Source organism: Sus scrofa, chromosome 3 (genome assembly GCF_000003025.6).
Source record: "Sus scrofa isolate TJ Tabasco breed Duroc chromosome 3, Sscrofa11.1, whole genome shotgun sequence".
Taxonomy (NCBI): Eukaryota; Metazoa; Chordata; class Mammalia; order Artiodactyla; family Suidae; genus Sus; species Sus scrofa.
The window spans coordinates 47,764,792-47,779,288 of record NC_010445.4 but is presented as its reverse complement, the minus strand read 5'-3'; the positions used below and the strand labels follow the sequence as shown (position 1 = coordinate 47,779,288).

At 48.0% G+C, this 14,497-nt stretch overlaps 1 protein-coding gene across 2 annotated transcripts; it reads left to right on the top strand.

The window, feature by feature from the left end:
• Positions 2,111-14,267, top strand: LOC100623441 (sulfotransferase 1C4). Of its 2 annotated transcripts, XM_013995888.1 has the most exons (8): positions 2,111-2,777; positions 6,335-6,460; positions 7,197-7,294; positions 7,574-7,700; positions 7,886-7,980; positions 11,402-11,582; positions 12,707-12,882; positions 13,237-14,267. In XM_013995888.1, the coding sequence occupies exons 1-7, from the start codon at positions 2,609-2,611 to the stop codon at positions 12,841-12,843; spliced, it is 933 nt and encodes a 310-aa protein (XP_013851342.1). In that variant the 5' UTR covers positions 2,111-2,608; the 3' UTR covers positions 12,844-12,882; positions 13,237-14,267. The 2 variants fall into 2 exon arrangements, with proteins under 2 accessions (XP_013851342.1, XP_005662396.1); XM_005662339.2 differs by having other exon boundaries at positions 12,707-14,267.

The window sequence follows — 14,497 nt, the reverse complement described above, 5'->3', positions numbered from 1 at the left end:
AGTTTCGAGCCAACCCCAGATATGTAGAATTCCAAAGCAAGCCTTGCTAGATGTTGGCTTAGCACCAGATTATTTTTATAATAACGAAGTACAATACTTTAATTTTCCTGAATGTTCAAGAACATCTGAGTAAAAATATTAAAGGAGACTAGGAGCATCTGTGTAGTTAGGATGATTTTCAAGTTATTTGAAACCTTCAGCTTTCCCAGGTACCATTCAAAGCCCAGCCAGTTCTCTCTGGGGCATTTTATCCCTGTCTGCCAGCCCTCCATCCCCAGGTTGGGGTGCTGTGACAGTCTGGGTGGAAAGGGAGTTAAGTGAGAAGCAGGTCTCCTGACAACAGGATCGGCGTGGAGGGAGAGCTGTCCCAAAGTCACCAGCTGGTGTCTGATCAATTCAGTTCAATTCTGACATGACAGGGTTGGCACAGACCCCACAGGTCAAGAACAGAGCCTTTCAAAAGACTCCCCCCTTCAGATGCAGCCACAAGTCCTGGGGATGATTTGTGCTTCTGACCAACAGCTCTAAGTGTGTGTGTGACCCTGAGGGTCAATAGTGACGCCCAGAACTCACTGAAAACACCACACCTACAATTACAGTTTCATCATAAGAATATAGATCAGGGCAGCCAAATGGAAGAGGTGAGGGGGACAAGGTCTTGGAGGAGAGGGGACAAGGCTTCTGTGCCCTGTCCCCATAGATCCTGCGCAGAGCAGCTTCTGGGCACATCACCATGTTCACCAGCCAAGAAGAGGCCCTGAGCCTTGGTGCCAAGGGGGTTCCTTAGCACTGACTACACGGCTGAGCCCAGTCCCCAACCCTCCCCTCTCTGGAGGCAGGGGTGGGACTGAAAGGGCCTCTGACCCTGTGAGGATGAAAGGACCAGCCCCCTGATCCTGAGCTGGTGAAAGGACCAACCTCCTGACCCTGTGAGGATGAAAGGACCAGCCCCCAACTGTGACCTGGATAAAAGGGTCATATGCTTTATCTTGCTGGAATTGCAGCCCCTCCTTGGAAACTAAGGGCCCAGCAGGTGTCACCTCGTTAGGGTAAACTCAGGTGTGGGCTAAAGGGACTCACTATGAACAGCCAAAGACCCCCCAATTTCTCAGGAACTTCAAGGGTTTTTAAAACTCAGCTTAGGAAAAAAAAAAAAAAAGGAGTTCCCATCGTGGTGCAGTGGTTAACGAATCCAACTAGGAACCATGAGGTTGCGGGTTCGGTCCCTGCCCTTGCTCAGTGGGTTAATGATCCAGTGTTGCCGTGAGCTAGGTTGCAGACGCGGCTCGGATCCCTCATTGCTGTGGCTCTGGCGTAGGCCAGTGGCTACAGCTCCGATTCGACCCCTAGCCTAGGAACCTCCATATGCCGTGGGAGTGGCCCAAAGAAATAGCAAAAAGACAAAAAAAAAAAAACACAAAAAACAAAAAACCTCAGCTTCGGGAACCAGAGACAAAGCCCAGCAACATTCTTGATTATATCAGACGGAGAAACAGGAACTGGGTGGGTCAGTCTTGTTTCCAAGGCAGTCAGCAGAGAAGGGTTGTGACTGAAACAAGAGAGAAAAAAAACTCCAAGAGCCAGGAATGGTTCCGAGGGAAGGAGCAAGCAGGATAAATAAATCCCAGGGCTTTAAAAAAAAATTTTTTTTTTAATTTTTAGGGACACTCCTGAGGCATATGGATATTCTCAGGCTAGGGGTGCGTTCAGAGCTGAAGCTGCCGACCACAGCCACAGCCACAGCCACTCCAGATCTGAGCCACATCTAAGACCTACACCACAGCCCAGGGCAACACCAGATCCTTAACCCACTGAGCAAGGTCAGGGATCGGACCCACATCCTCATGGACACAAGTCGTGTTCCTAACCCACTGAGCCATAGCAAGAACTCTCACCAAGGCTTTCAGCAAAACAAGGGGCTTCCAGGGGACTCTGGCGTGAGGCTGGGAGGTGAGGTCCAAAAAGGACAAGCTTTTGCATCCACTTCGCTTCAAACGTGACCCACGTTTCATTAGCTGGAAGACTCCACTTGATATTTATGAGGAAGAGCCCACAACAGGAAGGGAAACTTCCCTAATAGAGCCTTGTTTATTTCACTCTTAACAATAACAACGCTGACCTTTGTGCCGGGAGTTTCTATCTAGGCCCCTCATTGCCAGCAGCCACAGCAATCTCCCTGCAGCCTGTCAGGGAAATCATTCTGCAATGACGTGACCTGCAATTCCACAGGCAGGCTCCCTGCAATTTCTCAATTAGCTTAAAATCCTCAGAAGAAACAATTAACGGAGAGCTGTGGATTGTTTTGTGCACACAGAGGTGAACCACAAATGAGGTGGCACAGAAGAGCAGGGCTGACTGTGCACGGGCCGCTAGATGGCAGCCAGGAGCAGCTGCATCATAGCCCACCGGGAACAGGCTAGGAAAGCACTGTGTGCAAAGCCCCGAGGAGAGTTGCTGGCTCCCTAGAACGGCCGCTCTGCCCTCTACGGCCGGTCCAAGGCAGGGCCAGTGCTCTGAGTTCTGCCCTGTCTCCAGGCCAGCAACAACACAGCTTTGTGCCACCTGAGAGCAATACTTTACCGGGGCAGACATCTAGGATCTGACCCTGATGGCCTTGAGCAAGATGGAGGGTCTGGAACACGACGAAGGTGAGCGCTTGGCTGTGGACTACGTGGAGGGGATTCTGCAGCCCACGCCCACCTGTGACACCTGGGTGCAGATCTGGAACTTCCAAGCCCGGCCTGACGATCTGCTTATCGCTACCTATCCGAAAGCAGGTAGGCACGGGAATGGGGGTGACCAAGAGGACAGTTAGGAAGGCTGTGGGGGGAAGATGCATCAATAACAAAAAAAAAAAAAAAAAAAAAAGGAACTGACCTGGGTCCGAGTGGAAAGCAGTTTACTGGGCAGAGTGACAGAGCCAAGACAAATCACGAATGGAAACTGAAACCACACTAAAAATATTAAAACGACCTATCCCTCTTAAGAATTTAATTCTTCCTCTGATGCATGTGGGTTTTTTTGTTTGGTTGGTTGGTTTTTAGTTGTTGTTTTTTAAGTTCCCTTGAAGGCAGTGAGTCAAACAGCTGAAAATAAACTGGCCAGATTGTTGATTTACTTGTTCCCAGCGAAGGGCCCTTATAGCAGATCTTGTAAAGAGCTGCTGTGTGTGAGCTGGACAGGCGGGGGGGAGCTGATGTGGGGAGAGGGTGGGCGGCTTGGGATCTGCATTGCTCAGCTCCCAGGCTTCCCAGCTCGGGGTCCCAGAACATATGGAGATTCCCAGGCTAGGGGTCGAATAGGAGCTACAGCTGCTGGCCTATGCCAGAGCCACACGGGATCCGAGCCGTGTCTGCAACCTACACCACAGCTCACGGCAATGCCAGATCCTTGACCCACTGATTGAGGCCAGGGATCAAACCCACATCCTCATGGATACTAGTTCGTCGCATTTCTACTGCGTCACAACGGAAACTCCCCAGAACTACTCTTAATTTCCACCCTCCCTGGTGGTATGTTGTGAACCTGCTTTCTTATTCCAATAATCAGCTTAATGAAGTTAGTGCAGAAACAAGACAAACTGAGCCCAGCCACAGCGTCGTAAACACTGGGGCCTGAGCTGGGAGAGGTGGTTCTGCAGCTATTTGCATGTACCTACATACAGAGAAAAAATGCGGTATTCAACTCACCCCCCACCCCCTGCCCCTGCTCCAGTGCATACACTTCAATAAAGACTCTGCACACAGAGGGGCTCTCCACTCACCCTTCCATCTGTTTCATGTCAGCCCTGATCTTCTTTCTTTCTTTTTTTTTTTCTTTTTTAGGGCCACACCCACGACATATGGAAGTTCCCAGGCTAGGGGTCCAGTCGGAGCTGCAACTACTGGCCTACATCATAGCCACAGAAACATGGGATCCAAGCCTTGTCTGCAACCTGCACCACAGCTCATGGCAACGCCGCATCCTTAACCCACTGAGCAAGGCCAGGGATCAAACCAGCATCCTCATGGACGCTAGTCTCGTTCGTTACCACTGGAACTCCCAGCCCTGATTTTCTGATCTTATCATGACCCTGTTCAGGATTAAACTTTTCTAATATGAATTTCTGCAAGTAACCACTGATGGGGAGCATATCTCACTACCTTAATTTCACCCACAACTCTACTTCATTATCATCACTGCAGGACAGTGTTTAAGTATTAGTAGGAGTTCCTGTCATGGCTCAGTGGTTAACGAACCCGACTAGGATCCATGAGGATGCAGGTTCGATCCCTGGCCTCGCTCAGTGGGTTAAAGATCCAGAATTGCTATGAGCTGTGGTGTAGGTCACAGATGCAACTCAGATCCCCTGTAGCTGTGGCTGTGGTATAGGCAGGCAGCTGTAGCTCCAATTCAACTCCTAGCCTGGGAACTTCCATATGCTACTGGTGCGGCCCTAAAAAGCAAAATAATAATAGTAATAAAGGCTACACTGATTAGAGGGAAGAAGAAACAAGGACAGACGATGGATACGGTTTGTGGCATAACAATAAATGCTGAACAGTAATTCAGTAGTAATTCCTGAATAGTAAGTGACTGAGCGGGGACAAAAATGCTATAAAGTCAATGACCTCTTGAGTGTGAGTTGAGAATCCACCCACTCACCTGGGAACCAGCCCCTAGTTAGCCCCAAGTGGTAAAATCAGAGTAAACACACAAGACTGGTACAACCAGCTCAAACTGCCTTTGAGTCCAGAACTAAAGAAATACTGACGCAGAGTTCCCATCCTGGCACAGCGGAAACGAATCCAACTAGGAACTATGAGGTTGAGGGTTCAATCCCTGACCTCACTCAGTGGGTTAAGGATCCAGTGTTGCCCTGAGCTGTGGTGTAGGTCACAGACCTGGCTTGGATCTTGCGTTGCTATGTCTCTGGAGCAGGCCACCAGCAACAGTTCCAATTAGACCCCTAGCTTGGGAACCTCCATATGTTGTGTGTGTGGCCCTAAAAAGACAAAAAAGGCCAAGAAAAGAAATACTGGTGCTTTGTCCTGCAACAAAAGAACTGATGCCAGAAAATTACAGAGATCACCTTGGAGGACAAAATGCCATTGCTTCCCCTGTTCTAACCCACAGCCCCGGTGGGCGTCCAAGTGCTGGCCAGCAAGCACGAGAAAGGCTCTAGCAAGGAAATCCGCTGGGAAGCTCAGCCCCACCCAGGACTCAGGGCTGCCCCAGAACTGCCCGACGCGGTCTTGCTCTGAGATCTGGCCCGTCAGTCTTTTCCCAGGGCCTCAGGGTAGGTGCGGGCCGAGCTGGGTACCGAGGCGCCCCCTGGTGGTGGCGGCGGGGTGGGGCGCGCGCAGCTTCTGGGTTGAGACTGCAGCGGCAGAACGCAGAGCGACCTCTGCACCTCGTCTACCGGGTTGGGGCTGCTTTCCCAGCCTCCACGTCCCGCCCTCCAAACCTCAGATGGAAATCACACCTCAGCGCCTTCAGAACCTCAGAGGCAAGGGAGCCCACCACTGCACCTTTCAGCCTTTCAGGGAAAATCGAGGAAAGTGTGAAAATGGAGACTAAGCCCTAATCATCCGTTTGTTCATTCGGCCAACGAGTCATGAGAGCCTCCTGCGTAGCAACGCCACGCCCAGTACTTGGGAAGAAGTCTGAACTACACAGGATTACTCTCCACATCTGTAGTCTGATGACAAAGACGCTCATTCTGCCTTTCTTTTTCTCTTTCTTTTTTTTTAATGGCCACACCCTTGGCATAGGGACTTTCCCCCACCAGGCATTGAATCCGAGCCTCAGCTGTGACCTATACCAGATCCTTTAACCCACTGTGCTGGGCTTAAACCAAACACGCACTTCCCTAGCGACCTGAGCCCTTGCAGTCAGAGTCTTAACCCACTGTACCTCAGTGGGAACTCCCCCGTTCTGCTTAAGAGCAAGGCAGCTAACTCTACAGCATGACAATCGTAATGAATGGTTGGGACAGAAAGAAAAACGAATTTAGGGAGTTCCCTGGTGGCCTAGTGGTTAAAGATTAGATGTTGTCACTGCTGTGGCACGGGTTCAATCCCTGGCCCAGGAATTTCTGCATGCCACAGTGGCAGCCAAAAAAAAAAAGAACTATATATTTATGACTCTAACCCCCTGAACAAGGCCAGGGATCAAACCTGCATCCTCATGGATACTAGTTGGATTCATTACTGCTGAGCCACAACAGGAACTCCCAAATCGGAGTCTTTGTTCAAAAAAGCCATTTGATGATCACACATGATGTAAATAAAAAAGGATGTTTTCTGAATTCCCTTACAAGCCTCTTCCCTCCTCCTCTTTCCTGTGGAATAAGGAACAACCTGGGTGCAGGAGATCGTGGACTTTATACAAAGTGAGGGTGATGCTGACAGATGCCATCGAGCACCCATCCATGATCGATTTCCCTTCATCGAGTGGAAAATCCCATTCCTGGAATCTGGTGAGTACCTGACCACAGCCTGAAGCACACACAAGCAGCCAACAGCCCTCTCAGAATGGGGGTGTTCAGAGGTCTTCCTGACTTTGTCTTTGCACCATCTGCCATTGCTGTACTCTGGACATTTTCTTTCTTTCTTTTTTTTTTTTTTTTTTTTTTTGCTTTTCTTTTTCCGGGCCGAACCCGCGGCATATGGAAGTTCCCAGGCTAGGGGTCAAATCAGAGCTACAGCTGCCAGCCTACACCACAGCCATAGCAATGCCAGATCCAAGCCGCGTCTGTGACCTACACCACAGCTCACGGCAATGCCAGATCCTTTACCCACTAAGCGGAGCCAAAGATCAAACCAGCGTCCTCATGGATCCCGGTTGGGTTTGTTACCGCTGAGCCACGATGGGAACGCCCAGACGTTTTCCAATCAGGCTACTGTTGTACAAAAGTTAAATTTCTGATTCTCCAATTAGAAACTAATTTCTCTCCACAAGGATGAGCCTACGTAAAATAATCTGATGCTGGAAGGGTTTGAATCTTTTAGGTTCTTATTTATTAGGCTTATTCTTAAGGTTAAAAATTGCTCTAGCCAAAAAACACATTCATAGGCCAGAAATGTTCCCTCAGATGAGAGCTAAGGATAGTTGCAGATGGCCTGGAACTACTCCTAATGCACTAATAACAATGTAGCAAGATTCTGAAGCAAATAGAGAAAAATCTTGGCAAGTGATTAAAATAAACTTTGCAGGCTTGGAACAAGCAGAAGCAATGCCCTCCCCACGGACCCTGAAGACGCACCTCCCCATAGGCTTGCTCCCCCCATCCTTCCTGGAGAAAAACTGTAAGGTAAAGAGCCCAAGGGTGTCAGGGTGGACCCCTCAGGATGACCTCAGAGTGGCCTTCAGCCAGTTTCCTCTTAAAACACTCCACTTGTTAAATAAAAAAAGAACCCACCTTGTCACATAGTCGACATGCAAACGGATATGAATCTCTGTATCACCCCAAAGCCCAATCACAGAAACACAGCATCAGAAATAAAATCCATGTGTATGGAGTACACCTCCCCAACAAAGCTTTCTCGGGGCTAATCCTGGGTTTGCTTCTCCCCTCCCCCCACCTTCCCAGATAATCTACGTGGCAAGAAACCCCAAGGACAACATGGTGTCTTATTACCATTTCCATCGGATGAATAAGGCTCTTCCTGCTCCAGGAACCTGGGAAGAGTATTTTGAGAGTTTTCTGGCCGGGAAAGGTGAGAGGGCTCTTCTTCCTTCCTTTCTCGGAATCTGAAAACCCTCCAAAACGAAGGCGTTACATCACTTCTCCCCACAGCAGAGGCTCCGCCTTTTTACCCTGTGGGAGCCGCGGGGTGACCTTGCCTCTTCAGGACCCTCCCACAGGTGACTCTGCATCCCCTGTTTCTCATCCCTCCTGCAGTGTGCTGGGGCTCCTGGTACGACCACGTGAGGGGCTGGTGGGACGCCAAGGACCAGCACCGCATCCTCTACCTCTTCTATGAGGACATGAAGGAGGTGAGGGCATGCTGCCACCGAACGTGCTCCCATCTGACTTAAAACATCTAAGCCATGACCCCATCAGGGACTCACCAAGAGAAAGGGGGCCCAGGAGATGCTGCATTTCACCGGCTACAGCCTTCGCTGCATCAGAGCGCACCTGAGGTGTCCTGAGCATCTGTGTCACACACTCTCACCTGCAGCTTCCTGGTGCTTGGGAGGGTACCGGCCACCATTTCCTTATAGGCAGGGGGTGGCAAAAATTAGTGATGCCTTTTTTTTTTCCCCTTGCGTGTATATTTTCTAACTCTGTTCAGAAGGTAAAAAAAAAATTCTAGCACATTTTTGGTTTTCTCATTGATACCTGAGGAACCTCATAGGTTTTTTTGGTTTATCTCTTTTTCTATACCTATATTAATAGTAACAAATTCCTATACCTCAGCTAGGTCTGGCTGCCAACTTTTTTTTGGTTTTTCCTTTTTAGGGCTGCACCCATGGTACATGGAAGTTCCCAAGCCAGGGGCCGAATCAGAGCTGCAGCTGCCAGCCTATGCCAGAGCCACAGCAACGCCAGATCCAAGCCGCATCTGTGACCTACACCACAACTCATGGCAACACTGGATCCTTAACCCACTGAGTGAGGCCAGGGATCAAACCCACATCCTCATGGATACCAGTCAGGTTCATTTCCACTGCACCACATCAGGAAGTCCAGGAACATCATAGTTTTAAGAAACAGTTTAAGAAATTATGGTGCACTGGAAAATGCTAATGATTTAGAATCAAAATTCTTTTTTTTTTTAAATCTTCTTTCAACTGATTTAGGTTAATTTTTATTTGACTCTGTATCTTTATTTTGGCCATGTCGGCAGCATACAGAAGTTCCCCAGAGCAGTGACAATGCCAGATACTGAACCCATTGAGTCACCACGGAATACCTAGAATTAAAATTCTTGAATCCGGAGTTCCTGCTGTGGTGCAGTGGGTTAAGAATCCAACTACAGCAGTTTGGGTGGCTGCAGAGGTATGGCTTCAAACCCCAGCCTGGCGAGGTGGGTTACAGGATTCAGTGTTGCTATAACTGAGAGTAGGTTGCAGCTGTGGCTTGGATTCAATCCCTGGCCCAGGAACATCCATATGCAGTGGGTGCAGCCATTTAACAAAAAAACCTTTTTTTTTTCTGTCTTCTTTCAGGACTGAACGCTCGGCATATGGAGGTTCCCAGGCCAAGGGTCAAATTGGAGCTATAGCTGCCAGCCTGTGCCACAGCCACAGCCACAGCAATGGCAGATCAGAGCCGTGTTTGCGACCTACACCACAACTAATGGCAATGCCGTATCCTTAATCCACTGATGGGAGCCAGAGATCGAACCTGCATCCTCGTGGATACTAGTTGGATTCTTTAACCACTGAACCATGATGGGAACTCCAGAAAAAACATTCTTGAATCCACGTTCTGGCTTACTGCCCGACGGCAATTATTCTTGGTGAAGACACTTAATACCTTAGACTTAGTTTCCTTAAATGCAAAAAGGAAACAGCAAGATACACTCCAAAATCTGTTACAAGGACTAAATGAGATGGTGTCACAGAATTTACTGTAAAAGGTACAGTAAACCTACTACTGAGTATATTCTGTAACTCCACTGAATCCAGGGATCTAGATGGAATTTCAATCTCTGTCCTTGAATTTACTATTGAAAGCCTGGTTCTCTAAAGGCCCTTCCCAGGAGTTCCCATCGTGGCTTAGTGGCTAAGGAATCCAACTAGTATCCACTAGGCTTTATCTAGTGCCCACAAAATAGCAAAAGAGTGAGCAACACAGCATCATTTTTCTATGTTTTTCATGAGATACAGTCAGCATGTAACATTATCTGTTTCAGGTGATTTGATATTTTACACTGAGAAATTATCACCACGATCAGCTAGTTCACATCCATCACCACACACAGTTACAAAACACTTTTTTTCTTTTTCTTTTTTTAGGGCTGTACCCATGGCATATGGAGGTTCCCAGGCTAGGCGTCAAATCAGAGCTGTAGCTGCCAGCCTACCCCACAGCCACAGAAACACCAGATCCCTGACCCATTGAGCAAGGCCAGGGATCAAACCTGCGTCCTCATGGATGCTAGTCTGATTCGTTTCCGCTGAGCCACAGTAACAACTCCTTTTCTTGTGATAAGAACTTTTAAGATCAACTCTCTCAGCGATTTTCAAATACACAGTACAGTGGTTTTTTTTGTTTGTTTGTTTGTTTGTTGTCTTTTTGCTATTTCTTTGGGCCGCTCCCGCGGCATATGGAAGTTCCCAGGCTGGGGGTCGAATCAGAGCTGTAGCCGCCAGCCTACGCCAGAGCCAGAGCAACGCGGGATCCGAGCCGAGTCTGCAACCTACACCACAGCTCACGGCAACACCGGATCGTTAACCCACTGAGCAAGGGCAGGGACCGAACCCGCAACCTCATGGTTCCTAGTCAGATTCGTTAACTACTGAGCCATGACGGGAACTCCAGTACAGTGTTTTTAATTATAGTCACCACATTGTCTACGACATGCCAGGGTTTATTTATCAAACAATTGCAAGTCTGGACATTTCAACCCCCATCACCCCCTTTGCCCTCTGATCTGGGTGTTTTTAAACAGCTGGGTTGTTCCATGTCTAGGATTCTCAGACTATGATTAAAGGGCTAGCAGGACCATCCACACAGCTCTCAGTATGAAATTCTCTCCCTTGTGTTTACTTGGTACAAAAATGTGAAGACACAACAGAGGGTACCAAAAAAGTACACAACAGGACAGAAGGAGACTCTGGCCCCACCTAGGCACTACTGCAGCTCTTAGAGTTGTCTCGTCATAGAATTCTAGATACAGCTACTCAGTTAAGGAACAGCACGGCAGGCCGTTGTATGTTATAAGGAAGGGTTTGCTCTTTTATGACTGGATGTGACAAACAAGGGCCGTGATAACAGGTGCTATTAAGCTCCGACCAGGGGAAGTCCACGTAGGGCACGTTTGCCCACATCCATGTCAGAGGAAGTGCCCTTTGGTTGGGGCAGATCCTAATGTGTTAGGAATGCCCGGAATAAACTTTGCTTAAATAGGCAGTCTAGCCTCAGAGTCCCCAAATCCCTTTTAAATGTTTCTATACTCATGTTCTGCATGTTCCCCTGACTGTGGTCAGTCAAAGCTCACAGTTCTCAGTACTGTTACTCATTCTCAGTCTGTGCGGGAATTAAATTAAGCACTTTGAGGAGTTCCCTTGCGGCTCAGTGGGGTAAGGGCTTGGTGGTGCTGCAGCTGTAGCACAGGTCACAGCTACAGCTTGGATTCTTCCCTATGCCACAGGCGCAGCCATAAAAAAAATACATAAATAAAATAAACTATTGTTTATTGATATAAATTATCTTATATCAAGTCTTTTCTTTTGACCCTGGTCACAGAACCCAAAGCGTGAAATCCAGAAGCTGGCAGAATTTATTGGAAAGAGCCTAGATGATGAAATTCTGGATAAAATCATCCATCACACTTCATTTGACGTCATGAAGCAGAACCCAATGGCAAACTACTCATCAGTTCCGGCTAAATTCATGAACCACTCTATCTCTCCATTCATGAGAAAAGGTTTTTATGTTTCTTTTGGCCATAATCTTGAAAGGATCGTACAATATTTCAGAGTATGTGGGGAATTTCTTTTCTATAGATAAGAAAAATAAGATCTATAATAAATGATTCCAGGGAAAGACGCACAGGTGAAATGAAAGAACCACAGGTGAAATGAAATCAATGTTTAGCCACGACTGGACAGTAAGGCTAAGACTGGACAGTTGGTCTTGGCCACTAAGCCCTACTCTTTATTCTCATATGCCCTCTGGAGTTTTGGCCCGTAAGGTGAAAATACATAGAATTAAGTCAGATGGGGCAAAGAATCAGAGGGCGTTAAGCTATCAGAGAGATCTCTCATTCAAAAATACTTACCGAGGAGTTCCCATCATGGTGCGGTGGAAACAAATCCGACTAGTATCCATGAGGATGCGGGTTCGACCCCTGGCCTTGCTCAGTGGGTCAGCAATCAGGCATTGCTGTGGCTGTGGCATTGGCTAACAGCTACAGTTCCGATCTGACGTCTAGCCTGTGAACTTCCATATGCTGCGGGTGCAGCCCTGAAAAAAAAACAAAAATAGTTACTGAGTGGCTACTCTGTGCCAGGCACTGTTGCAGCAAATGCTCAGCGCAGTGAATAAAACACACGAAAATTCCTGCCCTTGTGGAAATTATGTTCTAGCCATAAGCAAATCAACAACAACAAAAAATTACACAGGATGGGAGATGCTAGTAAGCTCAGTGGAAAGAAAGCAATCTGGGGAGCTAAAGGGGACTGTGGGCAGAGAACTGGGGGGGTTCTTCCTTCCTTTCTCAAAACTGCACCTTGTGCCCTTCTGGAAGCGAGGAAGCCACAGGCTCAAGCCCCGACCAAGCTGTGATGGAGCAGGAGGGCAGGAGGGAAAGACACAAGAGGCCTCAGACCTGATGCTCACAAGGCAGTGTCTCCTCCGTCTCACGAACCAGACTGGGGATCCCTCCTCCTTCAGAAGGGGACAGTGCCAGGCCATGGTCTGTCTGGCTTCTGCCCCTCCTAGAAGGTGGCATAGAAGCCCTCACACAGGAGCAGGAGAACAGAGAACCCAAATCCCCCAGTGGCACTGACACCTGCACCCCACCCCCACCCCTGCCTGTGACCATTTCAGGGACCGTGGGAGATTGGAAGAATCACTTCACTGTGGCCCAGAATGAGAGGTTTGATGAAGACTACGGGAAGAGAATGGCCGACACCACGCTGACCTTCCACTTCCAACTGAAAAAGAGCCAGATTCAACCGGTGTAAACATTGATGCCTCAGACCACAGGACAGTGGCTTTGTGAGGTCAGAGTCATGCTTCTTGTGATGGAGCGGGGGTCAAGGACAGGTGGGAGGGACAGGATGGCAGCCTTACAATCACGGCATCATTGCTACTTATCACATAGTTAAGCTTTCCACAGATCATGTGCTCATTAACTAAAAATGCTTCCGTCCTCACATAAGAATACACTAAAGTTTGCAGAGTAAGGGTTGGCTCAAGCTTTTTTAAAATGCAGAACTAAAATGTGTAGATAATTACTATTTCTTCCAGCAATTTCTTGGCAGCCAAGTAACTACCGAGTGACTCTGTTTCCCCATAGAACTTTCGAACCACTCCAGGCTCCTAACTGTGTGCTTCATCCCCATCTCTCACCACAGCCTCTGGACCTAACTGGACTCATACCCCACCCCCGCCACCCACCCTACCCTGGCCAAGGCTACAATACATCCTGGAGTCACATCAAGACTCAGCTCCCTCCCGCGCCTCTGCAATCATACTCTAATCCATCAGTGATATCTGTCTGTTTTACTTCCAGGAAGTCTCATTTTTACAGCCATCCTTCTGGTTTAGAAGCCTTTCCCTGGTGCCCAAAAACTACCTAACTCATTCTCCATTCATTGGACATCCCCCAAGGTTATTTTCCCCAGACAAGACTCATTATATTTCTCTTTAGTTCAGGGTCCTTCAATGATTCAGAATGTTCACTGCCTGGAAGAGAAATCCCACACTTTTTAGCCATCAATTCAAAGGCAGCGACAGCCGTACAGCATGGTCGATTCTATCTACTTTCCAGCTGGATTTCATACCAGGCACCTCCAGACTCTGGCACATGGAGCCACTCACTGGTCCCAAGCACATCTTGCAGGTTCCCAGCCTCGTAGTTTTATTTTCACCCTACCATTTCTTTTTCCTCTCTCTTTTTAGGGCTGCACCCACGGCATATGGAAGTTCCCAGGCTAAGGGTCAAATCAGAGCTGCAGCAGCTGCCGGCCTATACCACAGCCACAACACTGCAGGATCCAAGCTGCATCTGCCACCTATGCTGCAGCTCACAGCAACACCGGATCCTTAACCTACTGAGTGGGGCCAGGGGTCGAACCTGCATCCTCATGGATACTAGTCAGGTTCTTAATTGGCTGAGCCACAGCGGGAACTCTTCGCCCTGCCTCCTCTTGACAAGTCCTGTCCTTTCTTCCTACCTACCCAACACACCACATGCTCAACATCTAGCCCAGGCCTGGCCTCCTGCCTTCCCACCAATCCTGCAACCTGAAGAGACCATCTGCTAAGTCCTTTAGAACAATTTTTAATATAATTTTTCTATGCTTATATGCTTAGTATAATTCTATGCTATAATGCTTAGTATAATTTTTCTATACTTAAGATTAAAGTGTATCATGGTATCTCGTGTATGTCTATATTGTTTCTTTTGTGATTATCTAAATTTTCATTTGTTTATTTTTTCTCCAAGATAGAGACATTGCTAGATACTTCATTGTACACCACACAGCAAACAATATGCTCAAAAATAAGTAACTGAAATACTATATCAGACAAAAAAATCTAAAAAGCCACCTTTGTATATTCTAAGCAGTCCTCATAACAGCTGTCACCTATGGTTGTGCTGTGTTAGCTACT